The sequence below is a fragment of the Oncorhynchus masou genome, chromosome 18 (assembly GCF_036934945.1).
Source record: "Oncorhynchus masou masou isolate Uvic2021 chromosome 18, UVic_Omas_1.1, whole genome shotgun sequence".
Lineage (NCBI taxonomy): Eukaryota > Metazoa > Chordata > Actinopteri > Salmoniformes > Salmonidae > Oncorhynchus > Oncorhynchus masou.
Genome location: NC_088229.1, coordinates 20,561,859 through 20,586,083, shown reverse-complemented (window position 1 = coordinate 20,586,083; position 24,225 = coordinate 20,561,859). Strand labels below are relative to the sequence as shown.

Here is a 24,225-nt window from a genome sequence, read left to right as displayed (position 1 = left end):
CTCAATAGAGTATGGGCTGCTGGCAAGAGCTCACTAGACACTGCTGCTGTAGACATGCACAATGTCTGACCATGTGGGTGTTTGTGTGGGTGGACAGAGAGAGCATTGCCAGATAGGCTGCTGCTTAGAGTGCTAATCATCAGAAATCATGATGTATAGAGGCCCTGCATGTAGGAATGACTCAATGGCATAAGAAAAAAGCCATGCAGTACTGTACCATGATGACAATCAAGATCACAATTTTATTTTTTCCTTCATCTTTACCCCACAGCACAAAAGATAAAAGGACACAAAATGACAAAACTCAATCCAAATGTATCTCATTATGGTGAAACTAATGAAGTAGCATTGAAGTTAGATTTCGACATGGTTGTTTTCGACAGCATGTCTTTAGATCAAGTCCCTTGTCACTATCATTCAGTAATTCAAAGCTTTTAGATAAAATAGTTTGGTAAAAATAAGAAATTGTCAATTAATATCAACACAAACAAGCATCAACCATTTATAAAATAAAACAGGTAAAACTACACAATGTTACATTCCAATGGTTTAACGTCAATTGGACCCAACTTCATGTTCACTAAGTACAACGGAAGCAATGAACAATGAGCTTAAATTTTCTAAAATGACAAATGTATTTACATAACACAAAAAACATCTTCAAGCATACTGCTTCTGGTGTGGAGATCCCCGCCCCAGCAGGTCTTCAAAATCTATAAATAAAATGCATGGCACAACAAAAATGTAATAAACGAGAAGCAAAACATCATGGAGTACAATTGTCATGACATGATTAGCAAATAATAATGCTGAAGTGAGCAAAATGTCCAGAGCATTATCCTGAAACACATGGATGCCGACTGACAAAATCCACATAAGTCTAATTACTGTATAACAAGAATAGCTTGAGTGTATTTTTTTTCAATATAATATTTGTATTTACATGATTTTTTGATATGAATTCATTTATACACGGTGTAGGATGGGGGGAACCAGAGCCTAGGAGATCAGGCATAGCTTTTTATTATGCGACTCTCAAACATTCATCTTAGAATATCCTGGGTATTATCAGTTAAGTTCTCTTTTTCCAGGTGTATTTGAAATGTCCTTTTAAGGCAAAGATATGAAATAAGCTCATATGTAAAGTAATACTCTTCTGTTCATTTTAGGAGCCATTGAGATCTTTTCATTTCCCCTACAACCGCTTATCTTTAGAGACAAAAACTGACATATCAACTGTCATTAAGAAATAGACCCATAATTACCATTCAATTGAGAAGGAGTATTTTTTAATTATATTTTTTAGAGATGAGTAATAACTCAAGACTCAAAATGTCCAGTTTGCACTCCTCTCTGCTATGCTAGACCCCCCTGCTCCTAGTGTTGGGTTATTATAAGATCTACTTATAAGATCTCTTCCACTCCATGGGCAAAGATCATGACCAGGCCAGGCTCTAGGATCATGTCCTCTCCCATGTGTTGGTTCTCACAGGCCATCACCACCACCGCCTGTTTCCCAGGGATCCGCTTGGCCACGTAGTTTTCATAGTAGCGCCGGTTCATCTGCCGCGTCTCCAGCGTGGCCAGGCCCTGCGGCCAGTTCCTTTCGTGGGCATTCTCAATCAGCTCGTTAATGATGGACAGAGGACAGCCGCTGTCGATGAGCGAACGCTTGATGACCGCCTGGAGAACTGCATCTGGCGTGGAGATCATCCCGCCCCAGCGCGTCACCCGCACAGGTTGGAGGGAGTTGACCCATCTGTTGGGCAGGTCAGGAACAGGTGAGATGTGGAATAGGATCTTTAGCTCTAAAGCATTGTGACAACAGGCTAATGTAAAAAGGGCTTATTAAATTTGATTTTTAAAGTGAGTTTGAATGATTGTAGCAGTCAAACAATATCCAACATAATAGACTTGAGGCTGAAATTAAGTGCTAAAACTCCTGAAAATATTCTAGAGGAGAAGGCCAAAGGGACAGGAGAGTAAACTCACTCCAGGATCTCGTTGTACTCAATGCTCTCCTCCAGGTTCTGCATGTTGGGGTTTGCACTGCGTATTGCTCTCATGTTTGCTTTTAGCAGCTGGATGTCCCGTTTCTGACAATGGAAGAAACACACACATACCAGATCCCTGAACATTGAGGAACAGAGCACTAATGGATTTGCATACACGTATATCACAGGAGGTTGGTGGAGCCTTAATTGGGGAGGACGGGCTCATGATAAAATAACATATCCCAGATCTGAATGAATGAAATATTCTTATTAAATACTTTTTTCTTTACATAGTTGAATGCGCTGACAACAATCACACAAAAATGATCAATGGAAATCAAATTTATCAACCCATGGAGGTCTGGATTTGGAGTCACACTCAAAATTAAAGTGGAAAGAAAACCACACTACAGGCTATCCAACTTTGATGTAATGTCCTTAAAACAAGTCAAAATGAGGCTCAGTAGTGTGTATGGCTTCCACGTGCCTTTATGACCTCCCTACAACACCTGGGCATGCTCCTGATGAGGTGGCGGATGGTCTCCTGAGGGATCTCCTCCCAGACCTGGACTAAAGCATCCGCCAACTCCTGGACAGTCTGTGGTGCAACGTGGCATTGGTGGATGGAGCGAGACATGATGTCCCAGATGTGCTCAATTGATTCAGGTCTGGGGAACGGGCGGGCCAGTCCATAGCATCAATGCCTTCCTCTTGCAGGAACCGCTGACACACTCCAGCCACATGAGGTCTAGCATTGTCTTGCATTAGGAGGAACCCAGGGCCAACCGCACCAGCATATGGTCTCACAAGGGGTCTGAGGATCTCATCTCGGTACCTAATGGCAGTCCGGCTACCTCTGGCGAGCACATGGAGGGCTATGCGGCCCCCCAAAGAAATGCCACCCCACACCATGACTGACCCACCGCCAAACCGGTCATGCTGGAGGATGTTGCAGGCAGCAGAACGTTCTCCAAGGAGTCTCCAGACTCTGTCATGTCTGTCACATGTGCTCAGTGTGAACCTGCTTTCATCTGTGAAGAGCACAGGGCGCCAGTGGCGAATTTGCCAATCTTGGTGTTCTCTGGCAAATGCCAAACGTCCTGCACGCTGTTGGGCTGTAAGCACAACCCCCACCTGTGAACGTCGGGCCCTCATACCACACTCATGGAGTCTGTTTCTGATCGTTTGAGCAGACGCATGCGCATTTGTGGCCTGCTGGAGGTCATTTTGCAGGGCTCTGGCAGTGCTCCTCCTGCTCCTTCTTGCACAAAGGCGGAGGTAGTGGTCCTGCTGCTGGGTTGTTGCCCTCCTACGGCCTTCTCCACGTCTCCTGATGTACTGGCCCGTCTCCTGGTAGCGCCTCTATGCTCTGGACACTACACTGACAGACACAGCAAACCTTCTTGCCACAGCTCGCATTGATGTGCCATCCTGGATGAGCTGCACTACCTGAGCCACTTGTGTGGGTTGTAGACTCCGTCTCATGCTACCACTAGAGTGAAAGCACCACCAGCATTCAAAAGTGATCAAAACATCAGCCAGGAAGCATAGGAACTGAGAAGTGGTCTGTGGTCACCACCTGCAGAACCACTTCTTTATTGGGGGTGTCTTGCTAATTGCCTATAATTTCCACCTGATGTCTATTCCATTTGCACAACAGCATGTGAAATTTATTGTCAATCAGTGTTGCTTCCTAAGTGGACAGTTTGATTTCACAGAAGTGTGATTGACTTGGAGTTACATTGTTGTTTAAGTGTTCCCTTTATTTTTTGGAGCAGTGTACATCAAACACATGGTTTCCATACCATTCCATTCATGCCGTTCCAGCCATTTATGAGCCGTTCTCCCCTCAGCAGCCTCTACTGGGGTATATGTATGCAACGTGAGAGTGTGTGTGCTTACTTGTTCCCCCAGCTGGTGTTTGTGCTCTGCAGCATTTTTCTCTAGTTCAGAGATCTTGGTCTGCTGCTGCTGTACCACGCCACGTAAGTGCTTGATGCAGTTGTGGTTGCACATCTCATCTTTCGGCATCTCCAGCCTGCGGCGAAATTGTGACATTATGAAATTAAAGCCACTACGTCACTCTAGAGACCACTACAATACTAAATAATAAATACAAGACTAGGTAATGTCACATTCTGCAGTGGTGGTGCGGCATGCCCAGCAACTCAAAAGTCACAGCCATGTTTTCCCATTCTGTCTGGTCTACTCTGCTGTGTAATGTGCTCTAATGTCACCTACCCACAGCCCTCCTCACAGTTGACAGGTCTTTTGGGGTTGTGCTCGCAGTCCTTCAGGTGAGACTGCAGTTGATCTAGCCGCAGTGTGGCTGGGCAGCCGAAGCCAGCGTTGTCACAAGCGATTTGGAGTTTGGAGAGCATGTTGCGCATGATGCGGGGCACAGGCCGGAGGTGAGCCAGTGTCACCACGCTGCGGTCCACAGGACAGATCTGCTGCTGGTTGAACCACTGGGTGATGCAGGCGTTGCAGAAGGCATGTTCACAGTGTGGGGCCTAGACATAGGAGAAAAAGGAGTGAAGATGGGAAAAGGGAAGATGGAAAAATAAGTATATTGTTTGAAATCGGTGAAAGGTCTATATTAAGAACTCAGTGACAACCTGTCTAAATAAAGGATAAATAAAATAAGTCCTTGTAATAGATCTGGTCCAGAGGTATAGGAGGTATAGTAGGCCATTAACCTGCACTGGCTCCTCCAGTACCATGCTGCAGATGGGACACAGCAGGTCTTCATCCACCTCCCCTTGGAACCTGGTGACGTCGTACCCCATGGCACATCACTGATACACACCAATTTCTGCAGAATACAAGGCTAGGTGAGTCAATGCCTGGAGAAAATCCATCTCACCAATGCAAACCTGTCCAGGATTGTTTATGTGATATCTCCAGAAGAAATGCAGCAAAATGAACATACCCACTTTATCCTGTGCAATTAACATAACTTCAAGGTCAAGCCTTGTTACCATATTAAACAACTTCAGCTATATCATCATACTAAACCATTTGGAGTGGCTCAAGCCAGTAGCTTGAGAGAATTAGTGAGAGAACAAAAGAAAAGCAGTAGTAGTACCTCACTCACAAATGGTCCTCATTTCTCCTATTCAGCAGGACTGTTAAAGGTCACATGGAGTGGTTTGGATGGCACACTGTATGGAGAGACAGACTCAATCAGACACATAGCTAAGTCTAACTGGGAAGCAAACTTCCAGGCATTTACTACATTTACTGGACCTTACTTACTGACTTTATTGTCCCCATGGGGAAATTTTGTTGCAGTGTCATGTACACGTATAAAGTGGTGTTTAAATACAAAAAAATTGGCAATACAACTTTCATAAGTTACATACCAATAAAAAACATTTTTTTAATAATTAAAAAAAGACTAGCCTGTGGGCCTTACTGAGTCGATAGGTATATTAGCCCGAGCTATTTAGGAGGGATATCACACCTGGCACAAATTATTGTCTAGTTCTGTTTTTCCCGCTGAGGGGTGCCCTATACCTGCGCCCAGAGGGGAGTAGTTCAAAGTCTGGGTACAGGGGGTGGCTTGGGTCTTATGACAATTACACAGTAATTAGGCCTACACAATATCCTTGGGATTAATCACGACATGCATCTTCATCTTAGCAACAAAGCCTCCTTCACTCACGCCACCACACTTACCCTAGTAAAACTGACAATCCTACCGATCCTAGACGATGTCCTCTCCAAAATAGCTTCCAATACTCTACTCAGCAAACTGGATGCAGTCTAACAGTGACATCCGTTTTGTTACCAAAGCCCCTTATACCACCCACCACTGCGAACTGTATGCTCTTGTCGGCTGGCCCTCGCTACATATTTGTCGCCAGACCCACTTGCTCCAGGTCATCTATAAGTCTATGCTAGGTAAAGTTCCACCTTATCTCAGCTCACTGGTCACGATAACAACACCCACCCGTAGCACGTGCTCCAGCAGGTACAGTGGGGCAAAAAAAGTATTTAGTATTTAGTCAGCCACCAATTGTGCAAGTTCTCCCACTTAAAAAGATGAGAGGCCTGTAATTTATCATAGGTGCACTTCAACTATGACAGACAAAATGAGGGAAAAAAATCCAGAAAATCACATTGTAGGATTTTTAATGAATTTATTTGCAAATTATGGTGGAAAATAAGTATTTGGTCACCTACAAACAAGCAAGATTTCTGGCTCTCACAGACCTGTAACTTCTTCTTTAAGAGGCTCCTCTGTCCTCCACTCGTACTTTTTTGCCCCACTGTATATCTCACTGGTCATCCCCAAAGCCAACACCTCCTTTGACTGCCTTTCCTTCCAGTTCTCTGCTGCCAGTGACTGGAACGAATTGCAAAAATCGATGAAGCTGGAGACTTATATTTCCCTCACTAACTTTAAACCTCAGCTATCTGAGCAGCTAACCGATCTCTGCAGCTGTACATAGTCCATCTGTAAATAGCCCACCCAATCAACCAACCTCATCCCCATATTGTTTTTAATTTACTTTTCTGCTCTTTTGCACACCAGTATCTCTACTTGCACATCATCATCCGCTTATTTATCACTCCAGTGTTAATCTGCAAATTGTAATTATTTAGCTACTATGGCCTATTTATTGCCTACCTTCTCACGCCATTTGCACACACTGCATATAGACTGTCTTTTTTTCTATTGTGTTATTGACTGTACACTTGTTTATTGCATGTGTAACTCTGTGTTGTTGTTTGTGTCGCACTGCTTTGCTTTATCTTGGCCAGGTCGCAGTTGTAAATGAGAACTTGTTCAACTAGCTTACCTGGTTAAATAAAGGTAAAATTAAAAAAGAATTATGCTTCTCAACCCAGGCACAGTGCAGGTACACACATCTGTAATAATGTCACCTGAAGTGCATGACAATGAAATCAATGATTGGTAGATCAGCTGTAAAATAAGTGGGGCACTGCGATAACATCTAGCTAGTATCTAAATATATGGTCTTTCTGGCATACTGAAGATGATGAAACAGGGCATCAGCGTAGTTCGATCTGACTATGGTTTATCTTCTCAAGTGGTGGTTGAGAGTTGAAAGTATGTGGACACCCCTTCAAATTACTGGATTTGGCTATTTTGGGGCGGCAGGGTAGCCTAGTGGTTAGAGCGTTGGACCGAAAGGTTGCAAGTTCAAATCCCCGAGCTTACAAGGTACAAATCTATCGTTCTTGCCACCGAACAGGCAGTTAACCCACTGTTCCTAGGCCGTCATTGAAAATAAGAATTTGTTCTTAACTGACTTGCCTAGTGAAATAAAGGTAAAATACATTTTTAAAAATTAGCCACCTGTTGCTGACAGGTGTATAAAATCGAGCACACAGCCATGCAATCTCAATAGACAAACATTGGCAGTAGAATGGCATTATTGAAGAGCTCAGTGACTTTCAACGTGGCACTGTTATAGGATGCCACCTTTCCAACAAGTCAGTTGGTCAAATTCCTGCCCTGCTAGAGCTGCCCCGGTTAACTGTAAGTGCTGTTATTGTGAAGTGGAAACGTCTAGGAGCAACAACGGCTCAGCCGTGAAGTGGTAGGTCACACAAGCTCACAGAACGGGACAGAGTGCTGAAGTGCGTAAAAATGGTCTGTCCTCAGTTGCAACACTCATTGCTGAGTTCCAAACTGCCTCTGGAAGTAACATCAGCACAATAACTGTTTGTCGGGAGCTTCATGAAATGGGTTTCTATGGCCAAACAGAAGTCACAAGCCCAAGATCACCATACCAAGCATCGCAATGCCAAGCATCAGCTGGAGTGGTGTAAAGCTCTCCGCCAATGGATTTTGGAGCAGTGGAAACCTGTTCTCTGGAGTGATGAATCATGCTTCACAAGCTGGTAGTCTGACAGACAAATCTGGGTTTGGCGGATGCATAGTGCCAAATGCATAGTGCCAACTGTAAAGTTCTGTGGAGGAGGAATAATGGTCTGGGGCTGTTTTATGGTTTGGGCTAGGCCCCTTAGTTCCAGTGAGGGGAAATCTTAACGCTACTGCGTTATTTTCAGAAATGTTATGTACAATGACATCCTAGACAATTCTTTGCTTCCAACTATGTGGCAACAGTTTAGGGAAGGTCCTTTCCTGTTTCAGCATGACAATGGCCCCATGCACAAAGCGAGGTCCATACAGAAATGGTTTGTCGAGATCTGTGTGGAAGAACTTGACTGGCCTGCACAGAGCCCTGACCTTAACCCTAATGAACACTTTTGTGATTAATTGGTACGCTGACTGCGAGCCAGGCCTAATCGCCCAACCTCACTAATGCTCTTGTGGCTGAATGGAAGCAAGTCCCCACAGCAATGTTCTAACATCTAATTGACATCCTTCCCAGAAGAGTGGGAAGGAGAGTATTAATGAGTATTAATGACCATGATTTTGGAATGAGATGTTCCACGAACAGGTGTCCACATACTTTTGGTAATGTAGTGTAGCTACTATAGATGATATACTGTAGTTTAAATCCAATTAGGCTGTTCATTAGGCTATTATGTTTTCCTAGATACAGGTGAAGACTGATCAAGGCATGTGGGGAAAGCTAGAACGACATAACTATAATATTAGATTAAAAAACTACTTCCTAATAGTAGATAAAAATGACAATATTTCTGAAATTGAGAATCTGTTTTACACCCTTGCTGTCTAATCTTTATGCCAACTGTGTAGCTTCCCATTATATGAGTGGAAGCTCGTGTTGTTCAAGCTGACCAGTGACCTATTTTCAGTAACGTTATGGCAGGGGGTGGGTTTGAGGAGTGGTTAAAAAGAGATCCTTTTCGCATATCTAGCTATCTGATATTACAGGGCATTTTACAGACTGTGATAGCCAGCTCAATCTAGCTAGCTAATGTTAGTTGGTTAGCAATCTAACGTCAGCCACTACTAGATATACGAATGCACTGCAGCTTAAATATATTTTTGTTTTACTAGCTAGCTGCTAGTTAGTTAGCAAGTTGCCACCAAGGAGTCAACATTCGTTTTTTTATTTAGAAAATAGCTAACGTTAAACCCAACTAGCTAGTTAATGCTGGCTACCTAGCTAGCACTGCAGCTGACTAGCTAACATTAGCTAGCCAACTGTTGTTGACTTGCTAGCTATATCAGACTGTAACCATTTAAAAAAATATATATAATAATCTGTGATCGGAATGAAAACTTACGTGTTTGAGGCACAAGCAAAATTGCTGCGACAATTTCACACCTCTCTGCTAACTAGGTATAGTAGCCGGTTTAGCAAGCAAGCCACTCCTACATCTCCTCGCGGTGCTATGCAACCAGAGCTTGGGGGTGTCCGAAATTATTGAAATCAAATGACATTAAAACATTTAAAACAGGATAAAAATATTTTCTTTCGTTTTTCTGTTGACATACTTGGGGGGGGGGTCACAAAATCTTCTTTGTAATTCAGCTTTGGATACGGGCCCTCAAGTTTGGGGCCATTCGAGGGGGCTCCATTTTCCTGTGCAAGTGGCAGACTCCTAGAGTCCTCTGGGAGATTACACACAGGGGGACCACTCACTGTCCTCTTTTTTTCAGGGTGTCACTGCCTCTTGTGGGGTCAAGACAAACATCATCTTTTGGCTCCCAAAGGCCATCGATGAACCAGCCAGGAGAGGGTGTCTTCTTCTCGAATGAGGTTTAACGTAGGTTGGCATCCAATAAATGCTGCATTACCGCCACCTACTAGACTGGAGTAAAACTCAATTATACTTTGCTTGAAAAAAATAACGAATAAAAAAAAAAATACACTACCATCAAAAAGAAATACACGTAAAAAAATGTTTTATGCCATACTCCACTATTTAAAATCGATGTATTCCTACTTCAGCCCAACAACCTGAAAGGATGGGACACCACCACTTAACACACCCTGCAACTCTTCTGACATCAAATCTCGCACACCCCAATACCTCTCTGCAGCTGCCACCAAAACCTCTATTTTCTGCGACTTACGTTCCATCCCTGCAGTACAGTTGATAAACATTGCTGTAAATGCCAAAAATCCAATCATACTGAAACATGTATTACTTGTTTTATCCCTATGTACTGGTTCATATATACTACTCACACCACTCCTCTCAGGATCCACCCCCCTTGACCCATCTTCCTCTACTTTCTTCACTGCCTCCGCTTGTGACAACTTCTACTCTAACCCTGGAAACATCAACCTACCTCTCTCGCACAGGATATTTTTGATCCCCAGCCCCAATGGGCACTCCTACAATTAACACATACAACTAATTTCCCCAATGCTACACATTCCTTTGTCCTTCTGCACACTTCTCACTCCTAGGAACCTCCCTTCTACAGACTGCCGCCACATGCCCATAAGCTTGACACCTGTAACAACATAATGTATTCGGCACAAAAGATTGTACAGGATAACGTATTTCCTAACATCACTTTGTCGGGCAAAGACAAAATCAAAATGCAAAAGAACAGACAATGACTGTTCTGTTTCACCAGTCACGCCACCCTGTCTGCATCACTTCAAATGACGAGCATCACAAACACAGAGAATCTTCCCCTATACTTGGTCAGCTTTCAGTTGGTACCTCTCTCTCTCTTAGACCTGCTCTGCCTCTTTTCCTTCCATTCCTCCTCCGAATTCCAAGTATTAGTCTCCTTAGGATAATACTGCACTTCCCCCGACGTACATATTGTTCTTGCCTTCTCAAGGGATGCCATTTAACCGGCTGTCACAATCTCCGTACAATCAGCACAAACGCCTCGGGATGTAGCGCTCAACAGTGCATCCCACTTATAAAGCCCAGGAGAGGGTGTGGTGGCTCTGGGGTTCAAGAGTTCTCTTCTTTGGACTTCTGTTAAAATAAGACTCATAATCTATTACCCCATTAGGCCCACTCATCCCTCTCTTTCATGAATGATTGTGAGATATTACTACTTACCTGTAATGTATTCTTCAACATTTAAAAGGGGCAATCTGTGGTTGAAACAATAAGAAAAGGGTCACCCCACCTCTGTTTTTGGTAAAAAGCTGAGCTGCGGGCCGAGAGACATGTAACCACTCTCAAATTAATAGACAGGGCAATGGATGCAAGGACTGCCCAGCCAATAAATCAAGGTTATAGTTCTAAGTATGTTTTAAGCCTGTGCAGTGTTTGTTTGCATGTACAATGTTTACAAACATTGGAGTAACAAGCTTAGCAACTGCAGCTTGCCCCTTTAAAGTGATAACAATTTGCATAGGGTAGGCCTATCACAAGAAAGGTTGAGAATTCAGCTAATTATCATTTTTGTGGATATTCATTCAATTCAACCCTTTTTAGGCTACATTGTTAGATCCTCCAACTATTATTATACTGGTTGAAGATGTTGCAGTAGCCCAGTTATTGCAACAACTCTGTTCCAGGACATGGATATTAAGAACACTTCTCACGTGCCTTGAGCAGGGCAAACCATCCTGCTGTATTGGAAAAGGTAGGTCAATTGCCTTGAGTAATGCTTTGCGGCCTCCCTTATCTGTTTCATGACTCAGTTAACATGTCGTTATAATATTAACACAGAAAACCAAAAGACAATAACCCCAGGCTCTCCAACCCTCAGATCAGCAGGGCAAGAGAAGATGTACTTCAGGACTGGGAAAAACAACCCGTGTGAGTAGCCTGAAGGCATAATACAATCTGTACGATTTTGTTGTTTCGCGGACTGTGTAAAGTTTGGCAATTTTGTAGCGTTTCGCTGCGTGCTACAATTTGGCAGACTAAATGATAAACAAACTGGAAGCATTAGAAGTTGACTGTTCACGGTACGTGACTTTTGAATAAACTTGCCTCCATATTGCTTTCTGCAAATAATTTCTAGGATGTCACCTCTACTGACGCTCGCAGTATTTGTCTGTCTGCCTCTGCTGGAGTTCGGGACAAGCGCTCGACCATCTCTCAGTGGCACAGTGGAAACGCCATCGAATACGACAGACAGGATATCAAATGGAAGCCGACAAGAGGTATCAACAGCCGAACATTTAGACGAGGCTTTTGAGGAGCAGGTGAGAATATTATGGAAGGCCGTCTATGCCATTAGTTTTGCAAAATTTTCTAATTTGATCATTCCGAATATTTCGAGAGTGCTCTTCTCGACGATTTGATGGCCTGATAAATCCTACCCCCTCTAACCTATATGAACTTTCCTCCAATTCTAAATGTGATGAGTTTACGGCATATTTCAGAGACAAGAGACAACCAACATTAGGCTTAGTATCAGACTTGATTAACGTTTGATTTGTGCCCAAGCCTGCCAGGTAAAGGCACTATGGATTTATTTTCCCTGGTTGACACAGACATGCTCAGGAAAGTAATTTCACTCTTAAACTTTCCTTCTCGATCCAAGCGCCCCCTTTTCAAAACCGTTTTTAATTGCATATCTGAAGAAGTGAAAGCTATTGTTAACTACTCCTTGTTCACAGGCACTTTCCCCACTGCACAAAACGTATATGGTGAAATGCCTTCTGAAGAAATGTATTCTAGATTCTTCAGTTTTTAGAAATCTTCAGCCAATCTCCAAAATTCGGGATAAATTGATTTTCAAACAGTTAAATTATTTATTTTTTTAAATGCCAACTGTATAAAAAAAAAATCCAATCTGGTTTTCGTGCCCACTACAACACAGAAATAGTGGTAAATGATCTTAGAGCCAACACAGACGCCAAACAGCTCTCTGTCCTAGTACTCTTGGATTTAAACGCTGCATTCAACACTGTTGAACATGATGCCCTTCTGGACAGACTGGAGAGGTGGGTTAGCCAATTTCTAAATTGGTTTAGGACCTTTTTAACTGGTCGAGAGTTTTTGTCACCCTTCTTGAACATAACTCAGAGAAAATACATATCACATGACACGTTCCACAATGTTTGATTTTTGGTCCGTTGCTGTTCAGTTGATATGTGTTACCCCTTGACAGCGTTATTAGAAAGCACAACAGATTTTCACTGCTACGCAGATGATACACAACTTTAAAATTTCTGCGTCGCCAGAGGATTTTAGCTCAATAATTTAGACTGTATTAGTGATTTAAATACTTGGATGGCTCACAATTACCTCCAGCTAAATCAAGACAAGGCTGTTGGAGCCAAAGCACAGAGATAATCTGGCCGCACATTTTAATTCACGGGTGATTTAAAGATAAAACACCAAGTAAGAGACCTAGGTGGTGTTTTAGATTCTGAACTAAACTTCGAATCCCACATTAGGAATGTGACCATAATAGCTTTTTACCATCTGAGGAACATTGCCAAGGTGCGGCCGTTTCTTTCTCAGGCTGATACAGAGACTCAATGCTATTATTACAAGCAGGCTTGACTACTGTAATGCTCTCCTGTCTGGTCTACCCAAGAAAGCCATTGATCAACTGCAAAACATACAGAATGCTGCAGCATGGGTAATGACCAAGACCAGACAGAGAGCACACATTACACCGGTTTTAAGGTCTCTGCACTGGCTGCCTGTGAGTTTGAGATGATTCAATTGGTTTTTAAATCAATCCACGTTTGTGCATTAGTAAATATTTTAGCTTTTATTTTCATTGTTAACTTTTTTCCTGTGAAGCACATCGCATGGCATTCCATGTCAAATGTGCTGTATAAATAAAGATTTATTTTTATATTCTCCGGGCATCTCAAATATCTGAATTTGGCCTCAATATATCAGTGATACAACTTAATTTCACAGCGACATTATGGATATCATAGTTGATAAGGTTACAACTTAATTTCACAGCGACATTATGGATATCATAGTTGATAAGGTTACAACTTAATTTCACAACGACTTTATGGATATCATAGTTGATAAGGTTACAACTTAATTTCACAGCGACATTATGGATATCATAGTTGATAAGGTTACAACTTAAACTTTCAGAAGAGACGCTGATGTCAACAAGACACTAAACCTCAATTGCATCGGTAAAAAGGGGTTGCACTAAATTGCATCAGTTGAAAATTAGCTGGCTGGCTAAAACTATCACTTTTACAGTAATATTCATTAATGTGCGCTATCCCTGTAAAACAAAATTGAATAAAGTACAAATATAAAGTAGCCAAGCTATTATAAGTCTCATAATAGCAGTGTTTTAACACTAATGATTATCCTTCTTGCCGACAATTTCAGCTGACAATTTACTCTTGTCAATACCCTTTTTCCAGGTCTACTACTTGCACCGTCTGTTCCATCAGTATGGAGACAACGGGACCTTGAACTATAAGGGCCTTCAGATGTTACTGGGCAGCCTGGGACTAGGGCAGGTCAGTGTGTTGGAGATCAGCCACCAAGGGTTGAGGCACAACCATAACACTCTGACACCCCCTCACCCACAATCTCATGACCATCAAGATCAGGAAACGGACACCCCCAGTCCTAGTAGGCCTATTCAACCACCCCCCTCTGTAAAAGCATCCAGGTGAGACAGATATGGCAACTGATTTGATTCCACGATTGTTAGAGATGTGCAATATACAGTGCCTTCAGAATGTATTCACACCCCTTGACTTTTTCTACATTTAAATTTGATTAGTTGATTATTTTTTTTTGTCACTGGCCTACATACTGTACAATAACCCATAATGTCAAAGTGGAATGTTTTTTTTACATTTTTAATTTTAACTAATTAATACAAAATGAAAGCTGAAATGTCTTGAGTCAAAAAGTATTCAACCCCTGTGTTGTGGCAAGCCTAAATAAGTTCAGGAGTAAAACATTTGCTGAACGAGACACTTAAGTTGCATGGACTCGGTTGTGCAAAAATATTGTTTAGCATGAGTTTTCTACCCCACACATACAATTATCTGTAAGGTCCCTCAGTTGAGCAGTGAAATGAAAACTTGTTCTCAACTAAATAAAGGTGAAATAAAAATTTGAACACATTCAACCACAAAGACCAGGGTGGTTTTCCAATGCTTCAACAAAGAAGGGCACCTATTGGTAGATGGGTAAAAAACAGACATTGAATATCCCTTTGAGCATGGTGAAGTTATTAATTACACTTTGGATGGTGTGACAATAAACCCAGTCTCTACAAAGATACAGGTGTCCTTCCTAACTCATTTTCCAGAGAGGAAGGAAACCGCTCAGGGATTTCACCATATGGTGACTTTAAAACGGTTACAGAGTTTAATGGCTGTGATAGGAGAACTGAGGATGGATCAAGGGGTGTGAATACTTTCTGAAGGCACTGCATGTAGCCACTTTTGAAGTACTGAGGTTTTGGCATTCTAGTGTTCATTAAGCTATGAATAGTTCCACAATGACACCTGAATAAACTGTGCTGCATCTTCTCAACACCCTCTGAAAGAACTCCACAGCCTGGGATATCAGGACTTGCTGGATCTGGGTCTGAAGAGGGCAGCACATTATCCTCTGATCATGTGATTAAAGAAGAAATTCTTCTATGGTCGTCCGCTATTGCACACTCTATTCCTGTCCAAGGAATGTTTGACTCCCTTGTGTCAAATCACCCCACTACGAGGCATCTTCATGGGAATGTGAGTAGTCAATAAATAAATGTTGATCTAGCTAATGTTTTGTGCCAAATGCACAATGTTAACAACTGAATTCTGCTTACTGTTCTTGGCTAAATGTCATCCTCTCAGGTGATGGTTTTTATTCAAATTGGTAAGATAAGGAGGAAGTTAAAGGAAAATGGTGTTCTGTTGTACATGCCTGGCCAATGAATGTTTTGGGTCCCTTTTGTCAAAATAAACCACTCTGAGAGTTAATGAGAGAATCGACTATCAAAACATTCCCCATACATAAACAGTTTCTGTGGACAGTGATGACTTTTAACCCTTTCCTTTTCAGTGTCTGAACGTTACTCAGCTGTTGTGGAATTTCGGTCTGGAAAAGGCATCCCACATCACTCCTGCCCACTTCACCCTCCTGTGCCCAGCTCTGTTGTACCAGATTGAGAGTGGCGTGTGTCTACGCCACCCAGAAACCTATGGTGCGGAGTCAGAAAGGAGTGTGACTTTCCTCAAAGGTGCATTAATGAAACTACCAGCTATGACAGGAAATTATTTATCGATATAGTATGTTTTAAAACTCGTTGCATAACTTTACATTTATGACACCTAAACTTAACATAACCCTGGAAACTACAATACCCTATTGACCAAGCAGAATGAATGCAACATCTAAATGAATACAATATATTGTTTGTTTTGCAGCTCTGGGATGGAGCTCCTTGGCTCTGGTTGTGATCAGCCTGCCGTCTCTGCTGGCTCTGAGCCTGGTACCCCTCCTGCCACCCACCCGCCTCCGTTCCTTCCTCTGCCCAATGACAGCCCTGGCTGTGGGGACGCTGTGTGGAGATGCCTTGCTGCATCTCCTGCCTCACGTAAGTACTCATCCAAACTGTCAAACACTAAATAAATACCGTGCTGCTGTTTCTGTTTAGTCATGGAGGGTGAATTTGTAAAATCTATTAGTAAATGTTGTAAGGTAAAACCTGTTGCTGATAGTGAAAACCGTGTCTTGTTGTATCTGTGTCCTGCAGGCCAAGACTGGGCCACACTCAAACCACTCTGAAGAACAGGACTCTATTCTGAAGGGCCTTTGCGTGCTGGGAGGTTGCTACCTCCTTTTCATCTTTGAGAGCCTTCTAGGACTGAAGACCCATTACAAGGTTAGCTGGATTAAGATAATAAAGGGGCGAGTTTAATGCTGTTGTCACTGTTTTATAATACACTGTGCATAGTATATTGAACAAAAATATAAATGCAACAATTTTAAAGATTTAGCTGAGTTAGTCAATTTAAATAAATTAATTGGGCCCTAATCTATGGATGGGTGAGCCTGGGAGGGCATAGGTCCACCCACGTTGGAGCCAGGCTGACCCACTGAGGAGCTAGGCCCAGCTGGCGCCGAGCCAAACTCGGCTAAGTGAACCGAATGAATGTGCTCACATATCCCCTTTAAAAGACATTAGCTAGAAAAGTGGCAATAGTATTGTTTGTCCTTCTTGAGATGCCGTAGCCAGTATACACTTCCTCATAAATCAGAATTAATCTAAGATGAGAAATCTGTCATTAATTTTTACATTTTTGCAGAGATCTCAGTTGCGCAATTTTTTTAATCTTACCAAGATGTGTTGTGCAGTATTTTTCAAGTACATTTTTTTGCATTAAAACTTGCCGTCTGTTGTTGAACGACAACAAACACTTAATTGAAGAATCCCTACTGTTGACCAATCACCGACAAAGGGGTGTAGACTTCGGCTTCTGATCTTTGGCTTGTCTCAAGAATGTTTTTGTGTGTGTACAAAAAGCCCCCAAAAAACCCTGCGGAAGACCAAAACAAACAAACACGTCACAAAATGTCATAATATATGCCCAAACTGTTTCGGATGGGAAGCATGAGGACGCCTTTAGGCCCTATTCTCACTATGTGATATGAAGACGTCTGAGGAGCAGGGGTGGCGAAAGAGAATTCTATTTTTCAATTCACATTACATCCTTGCCTAACATTTTGTTGTAGCTGGCCACATTACATCCTTGCCTAACATTTTGTTGTAGCTGGCCACATTACATCCTTGCCTAACATTTTGATGTAGCTGGCCACATTACATCCTTGCCTAACATTTTGTTGTAGCTGGCCACATTACATCCTTGCCTAACATTTTGTTGTAGCTGGCCATATTACATTCTTGCCTAACATTTTGTTGTAGCTGGCCATATTACATCTTTGCCTAACATTTTGATGTAGCTGGCCACATTACATCCTTGCCTAACATTTTGATGTAGCTGGCCACATTACATCCTTACCTAACATTTTGTTGTAGCTGGCCACATTACATCTTTGCCTAACATTTTGTTGTAGCTGGCCACATTACATCCTTGCCTAACATTTTGTTGTAGCTGGCCACATTACATCCTTGCCTAACATTTTGTTGTAGCTGGCCACATTACATCTCTGCCTAACATTTTGTTGTGGCTGACCACATTACATCCTTGCCTAACATTTTGTTGTTGCTGGCCACATGACATTCTTGGTCTGCAGCTCAAATTGACCTTAAATATTTCTGTAGCCAGTCAGCACAAACTATTCAACAATGATAGAAACATTTCTTCTAAAACACAATACATTATTGTATAATGCAACATTTTACAAGCATGTATCTGCAGACAATTAGTGTTATTTTCTTATCTGTAGGCTTCACTCATTAAACGTTATCTTCAAGACATAAGCACAGAGTTGCTATAACAGCATGTCTTCAAGTGACAGCCTATCGAAGAAAAATGAGCGATTTAAACCTCATACGAATATAAAGGTACATTAGGCCTACCTTACAACAAAGCAGGCTTCATCATGCAAATCATTACATGAGGTAAAAGCACATTGCGACAAAGTGGGTATAAGTGAATTCACTGCGAGGAGCTGTTTTATATGGAAGTCCATAAACGCCACAAAATAAATAAAATAAAATGCCTCGATTTGTCAACGTGCACAATTAGTCTGTTCTTCAGTCTGATCAGCAGTAGCCTTCTGATAACAACCGCAGCTTCAGGTAGCCTAGAGAAGCCTATGCAATCTGATCCCATTTGGGCTTGGCCAGGAGAAAAAGAATCATGTTTTTTATAGCCTCAGCTTTGTATTTATAGCCTAAAATAGGTCCATTTTATTTGTATTCTGAGAAAATGTGAATTTGATCAAATTTGGGTTATGTTCACACTTCGGGTGGCTAGGCTACTTAGGCCTTTTTAATAAAAAATTACTGACTGGAATGGTGATGACATACTCATAGTATCTTTTTCAATGCAGATGCAAAGACCTACACGATGCAACCAGCCATACAGCGAGCTCGGCACTGTTCTTTTTTTTTTTGTCCAATCGTAGTTCTCTGTGTAAGGGGTTTTAAAGTTGTCATCATCCCTAGGGCCAGAAGTTATATGACGTGATTAGAAAATGATCTGGTCCCATTTATAGGCCATGTGAAACAGCTTTTTTATTTTTATTTTTTACAGCTGATTTATTACTATGTCATACACTACAACTAGGGTCCAGTGTTGGTTAGGTTAGCCTACTACCAGATCAGGAAACACTCTGGGCCACGGGAAAACGATCCCCCCTCCCACTCTAAGACCTGTGGTGCTTACTTGTTTTTGATCCCCATTAGCTTTTGCAGAAGCAGCAGCTACTCTTCCTGGGGTTCACACAAAACATAACAAGTAACAAAACACTGATACACTGAGAGAAGGAAAGTCACACAAACTAAAAATTCAACAATATACAACAAAATGTATACAAACAATACAACAAAGTGTCTGTGTGTGCGCCACCTCTGAAATTACCACACAATGCTACAAATGAAAAAAACATATCCCATCTACATTTCTACATTTGTATGATCTTCCATAGTTGTATGTAGCTCAGTGCATATAGCTGACAGCTACTGTGAAAATGTGAGAATATAACAGGCTGTTACTGCAATTTCAGGTAAAAATCTCTAAAATATTAGGAAAATGTCTACATTTCAGCTTTTTCAAAAACATTGCTCTGCTATTTACATTTTATACCGTAGGAGTGTTGGTTCAACAAGACAACTGTGTTTACATTGCTCTGCTTCAAGGGGCCAACTGTCGGGGGACTGTTGTGCACGAGAGGTAGTGGTTGACACGTAGCAAGTTCACATTTTAATATGTGTAGCCGACGGTATTTTTACAAAGTGTGAAGAGGTTCTATATAGTCTTTGTTAGGAAAGCAGGGTGGATTGTTTGGCCTTGTAGTTTAGTTTATTAATTTGACCATTTAAAAAAAACAAGCACACAACTTGAAAAAGCCATACATGCACATGAATAAAATCATCTCGGAGGATCACACAAATTCTGGGACTTATTTCCATTGTGGTCCTCTTGAGACAAGATGGCTAGACAAGATCCAACACAGTATGGCAGGGAAATAATAAAACAAAAACAGAGAAGAACATCTATCTCATTGCAGTTCCATCATAGGGGTTATTCATATGGGCACAGAAGACATCAAATGTATTTTTTAAGCTGCCCAGAGAGGATGTTTTTATGGGAAGAGGCAACTCATTTCATTCTGAGGCTCCAGTATACAAGAAAGTACCTTTCTCAGCATTACTCCTGAACCTGTATAAGCACACATCAGCAACACCTGCTCTGATGCTGTGATTGTGTGCATCCCTAACATGAGGAAAGTAATCACTTAGATATCTGGATGCAGGACCATAAATACTCCTGTAAACCAAACCTAGTCTAATCTGGGACATCCTAGCCTCAACAGGCAGCCAGTTTAGTTCCTGAAAGCAGCTCCTGCCTATGCGAGCATGTGGACTCACCTTCAATACTACCCTGATCAGCGTATTCTGGGCAATCTGGAGCTTCCCCTTCATAAGTTTAGATAAGCCCCCAAACAAGGAAGTACTAGCGCAGTCAAAATGGCATTGAATGAGGGCAGTAGCTAGCAGTTTCATGGAGTCCTTATCAAGCAGCTTGGACTTTCTAGCCAAATACCTAGTCCTGGCATTAACCTTCCCTAGCACTTTATTGGCCATGCTCACACCTCCCAAGCTTCCATCAAGGATACATCCCAAGTAGCTAATAGAGGTTTTAGTAGTTAGCACCTCACCCCCTAACTCCACTCTGATTTCAGAAGACCTGCACAATTTAGGTCTGGATCCATAAATAATTGCTTCAGTTTTCCCTAAGTGCAGAGATGTCTTATCTCCAAGCCATTTGCTAATGTTAATAAGCTCTGTGCTAAGTATGCTCTCCAACATAGTTTTACTTTTGTGAGACACCAGAAGTGTAGAGTCATCCACATAAAGAAAAAGACTGCAAGAACAAGCATCTTTCATATCATTAAACAATAAAAACAGCAGAGGCCCAAGCACGCTCCCCTACAGAACGCCACAATTCATTGGTTTTGCCTGAGACAGTGAACCATTAACATATACTACTAGCTCCCTTCCTGATAAATAGGACTTTACCCAGCCTAGAGGGATACTGCTTAGCCCCAGTGCCTCCAGTTTGGAGATTAGGAGACAGTGGTGAACTGTATCAAAGGCCTCTGTAGGTCAAGCAGTACCATTTCACACAGATTTCTCTCAATCTCTTTCCTGATGAAGTCAGTCAAGTAAAGTAGACATGACTCAGTGGAGTATGTTTTTCTAAAACCCACTGAAAATCATACATTAGACCCATTAGTATTCAGTTGTGAATGTTTCACTCATATGGACAAATTTATTTTAATGCTCTTTCTTTTGTCATCAGAAGGCTAAGAGGAAGGAGCAGAACACCAGTATAGAGCTGTATCCAGAGAGGGAGCTTACTGCTCTGCAGAGTGAGACACAATCCTCTGGTCACGGCCATTCACATGGCCCACCTTCCAAGGAGGAAGCTGGGATAGGAAGCTTGGTGTGGATGGTGGTTATGGGAGACGGAATCCACAACCTTACTGACGGTCTGGCAATTGGTGCAGCTTTTTCTCAGAGTCTGGCTGGAGGTCTCAGCACCACGATAGCGGTGTTCTGTCATGAGCTTCCTCACGAGCTAGGTACACAAGAAAACCTTCCCTTTCAACTGAGTGTACAAAACATTAAAAACAGCTTCTCTTTCCATGATAGACTGACCTGGTGAATCCAGGTTAAAGATATGATCACGTGTTAAATCCACTTCAATCAGTGAAGATGAAGGGGAGGAGATAGGTTAAAGAAGGATTTTTAAGCCTTGACACAAATTGTGTTTGTGTGCCATTTGAGGGTGAATGGGCAAGACAAAAGATTGAAATGCCTTTGAACAAGTTATGATAGTACGTGCCAGGCGAACCAGTTTGAATGTGTCAAGAACTGCAACACTGCTGGGATTTTCACCAACAGTTTCCCGTGTGTATCAAGAATGTTCCACCACCAAAAGGACATCTAATCAACTTGACCACTGTGGGAAGCATTGGAGTCAACATGGGCCAGAATCCCTGTGGAACACTTTTGACACCTTGTAGATTCCATGCGCTGTTGATTTGAGGGCGAAAAGAGGAGGATGTAACTCAATATTAGATTTGGCGTTCTTAATGTTTTGTACACTCAGTATGTACTGTAGGCTACAAAGCATCATAAAATCCATGTTCAAATTTTCAGGTATACCTCTGATCTGTAATGTTCCATGGAGTATACGGTTCATTCAATGTGTTGACTGTCAGTGTAGGTGACCTGGCCGTGCTGCTAGGAGCAGGGTGGCCTGTTCGCCGACTAGTCCTCTTCAGTGCTGTTTCAGCCTTGCTGGGCTTCGTGGGACTGCTGACTGGCTCTGTCCTGGGCCACCAGTCTGCTCAGATCTCCCCCTGGATCCTCACCCTCACCGCTGGGGTCTTCCTCTACGTGGCCCTTGCTGACATGGTGAGCCACTAGAGTGGATCGATTTCCACACGTACATTTTCACACTAAACACACTGACAACTGCTGATGTAAATAGGGCTTTATAAGTACCATTGGATCAGCTTTCTCCCTTAAAATCTTACCTTAACATTAGAATTATTCCACAATACTGACAATGTATCAACTCCTAGAGCAATATCACCTATGGCTTTAAATATTGAGGCGGCTTATTCTAATGCTTATCCTACAACAGGGGTGTCAAATTCATTCCGTGGAGTCCTAGTGTATGCTGGTTTTTGTTTTTTTCCTTTCAAATAAGACCTAGACAACCAGGTGAGGGGAGTTCCTTACTAATTAGTTACCTTAATTCATCAATCAAGTACAAGGGAGGAGCAAAAACCCGCAAACACTCGGCCCTCTTTGAAATTAGTTTGACACGTGCCCTATAATAATGCACAAAATCAAGATTTGGCCTTTTTTTTTGACAGTAGCCAAATGGCAAAATAGAACAAACATGTATTTAAATAAATGTCAGTATATAGGCCTATGTAGCCTATACTGTAGGCTATTTATCAGTTTTCATTTGAAAGATATTTTTATCCTTTGGGAATTTATCAGCGGTTAGAGACCGAGAATTAAGATGTTTATATGTTTAGTGAAAATCTGTGTATAATGTGACAGTTGGGGAAAAAACACATCTAACACTGACCTTTTCTGAGTGGTCAGTAAATAACAAGCGATTTAAGTGCAACTTTAGTAACAATAGTTTTGGTTAACAGCTTGGAGATTTAACCTCCTATGAAAGGTTCAAATGATGAACTTAGCCTTAAGATGCTTTTGGGAAACCAGGCCCAGCTCAGTACAACTCTGCTGGGCTCCGTGGTGTGAAAAAGTCACATTCTCTCCCCTCAATAGTTACCTGAGATGCTTCATGGTGATCCTGGCCCGATGGGACCCTGGACTCGCTTCCTGCTACAGAACCTGGGCCTGTTGGCAGGGGGAGCCATCATGTTGTGTATCGCTTTGTTTGAGGACCATATCGCATTCAACCTGGGTGACATCTGACTCAATGGGAAGGATATGAGTGGATCAAATTCTAAACCACCTGAGGTTCAAATGGTGATTCAAACAAACTGGATTGGCTACTCTTAATTCAAGTTCAAAACGGGCAATATCAAGACCTCAAAGTAGACTTCATTTACAGTACTTTACTACTAAAGACCTGAAAAACATGATTTGAGATGACCTCAATTAAGCACCAGCTTCACTTTTAGAGCACTCTGAGGCACGATATTCCACATTCACATTTTTAGTAATTTAGCAGACATTCTTATCCAGAGTGATTTACAGGAGCAAGTGTCTTGCTCGATGGCAGACAGGTTTTTTCCCCCCATCTAGTTGGCTTGGGGATTCAAACCATCAACCTTTCGGTTACTGGCCCAAACGCTAGGCTACCTGCTGCCCTACTGACACAATTTGATGGTTAATGTAAACAACACGAGTCACTCGTCCTGCCGGGCAAGATGATTATCACATGGCCAAGAGAATGGCACTGTACTGCACACATTTTTGCTTTCTTATTACCATGTTCTATGAAACTACATTCTCTTAATGTAGTGTGCAACTTGTTTTTTCCTATATCATGAATGTATTTTTATGGGAATGGAAAAAAAAATCTAGTCAATTATTTCAGAATGTTTTGCATGGGTTGAACCACACTGGCAGGAAGTACAAAACATATGTAGATTTTCAATATGTACTTTGTTTTTAAAAATCTTATACTGAATAACCATGTCAAATTCACCAATAAAGGTATCCCTTTTATATCTGACCATGACTCCAGAGCAC

General features: G+C 42.0%; 2 protein-coding genes across 5 annotated transcripts; one reads left to right on the top strand and one right to left on the bottom strand.

Moving 5' to 3' along the window:
- Positions 1–222: 222 nt before the first annotated feature.
- Positions 223–9,659, bottom strand: LOC135504167 (E3 ubiquitin-protein ligase NRDP1-like). Of its 4 annotated transcripts, XM_064922506.1 has the most exons (8): positions 9,192–9,659; positions 5,083–5,158; positions 4,694–4,809; positions 4,236–4,507; positions 3,897–4,032; positions 1,993–2,096; positions 1,491–1,759; positions 223–713 (listed from the first exon to the last, which is right to left on the bottom strand). In XM_064922506.1, the coding sequence occupies exons 3-8, from the start codon at positions 4,781–4,783 to the stop codon at positions 661–663; spliced, it is 924 nt and encodes a 307-aa protein (XP_064778578.1). In that variant the 5' UTR covers positions 4,784–4,809; positions 5,083–5,158; positions 9,192–9,659; the 3' UTR covers positions 223–660. The 4 variants fall into 4 exon arrangements, with proteins under 4 accessions (XP_064778578.1, XP_064778574.1, XP_064778577.1 ...); XM_064922502.1 differs by having other exon boundaries at positions 223–1,759; positions 9,192–9,658; XM_064922505.1 differs by having other exon boundaries at positions 223–1,759; positions 5,092–5,158; positions 9,192–9,658.
- A 1,861-nt stretch (positions 9,660–11,520) lies between these two features.
- On the top strand, positions 11,521–24,208 carry LOC135504164 (zinc transporter ZIP5-like). Its single transcript, XM_064922499.1, has 10 exons — positions 11,521–11,648; positions 11,857–12,040; positions 14,195–14,448; positions 15,340–15,529; positions 15,846–16,023; positions 16,211–16,380; positions 16,540–16,668; positions 21,278–21,560; positions 22,208–22,398; positions 23,293–24,208. Exons 2-10 carry the CDS (start codon positions 11,858–11,860, stop codon positions 23,440–23,442), a joined length of 1,728 nt encoding a protein of 575 aa, XP_064778571.1. The 5' UTR covers positions 11,521–11,648; position 11,857; the 3' UTR covers positions 23,443–24,208.
- The last annotated feature ends 17 nt before the right edge of the window (positions 24,209–24,225 follow it).

Bases quoted from the DNA above. Each gene is read 5' to 3' on its own strand.
- LOC135504167 (XM_064922502.1), bottom strand. From the start codon at position 4,783: ATGGGGTACGACGTCACCAGGTTCCAAGGGGAGGTGGATGAAGACCTG. The intron at 2,097-3,896 runs GTAAGCACACAC...TTCCATTGTCAG, and splicing joins AACACCAGCTGGGGGAACAA to AAACGGGACATCCAGCTGCT. The intron at 1,760-1,992 runs GTGAGTTTACTC...CCTGCCCAACAG, and splicing joins GAGTACAACGAGATCCTGGA to ATGGGTCAACTCCCTCCAAC.
- LOC135504164 (XM_064922499.1), top strand. From the start codon at position 11,858: ATGTCACCTCTACTGACGCTCGCAGTATTTGTCTGTCTGCCTCTGCTG. The intron at 14,449-15,339 runs GTGAGACAGATA...ACCCTCTGAAAG, and splicing joins CCCTCTGTAAAAGCATCCAG to AACTCCACAGCCTGGGATAT. The intron at 21,561-22,207 runs GTACACAAGAAA...CTGTCAGTGTAG, and splicing joins TGAGCTTCCTCACGAGCTAG to GTGACCTGGCCGTGCTGCTA.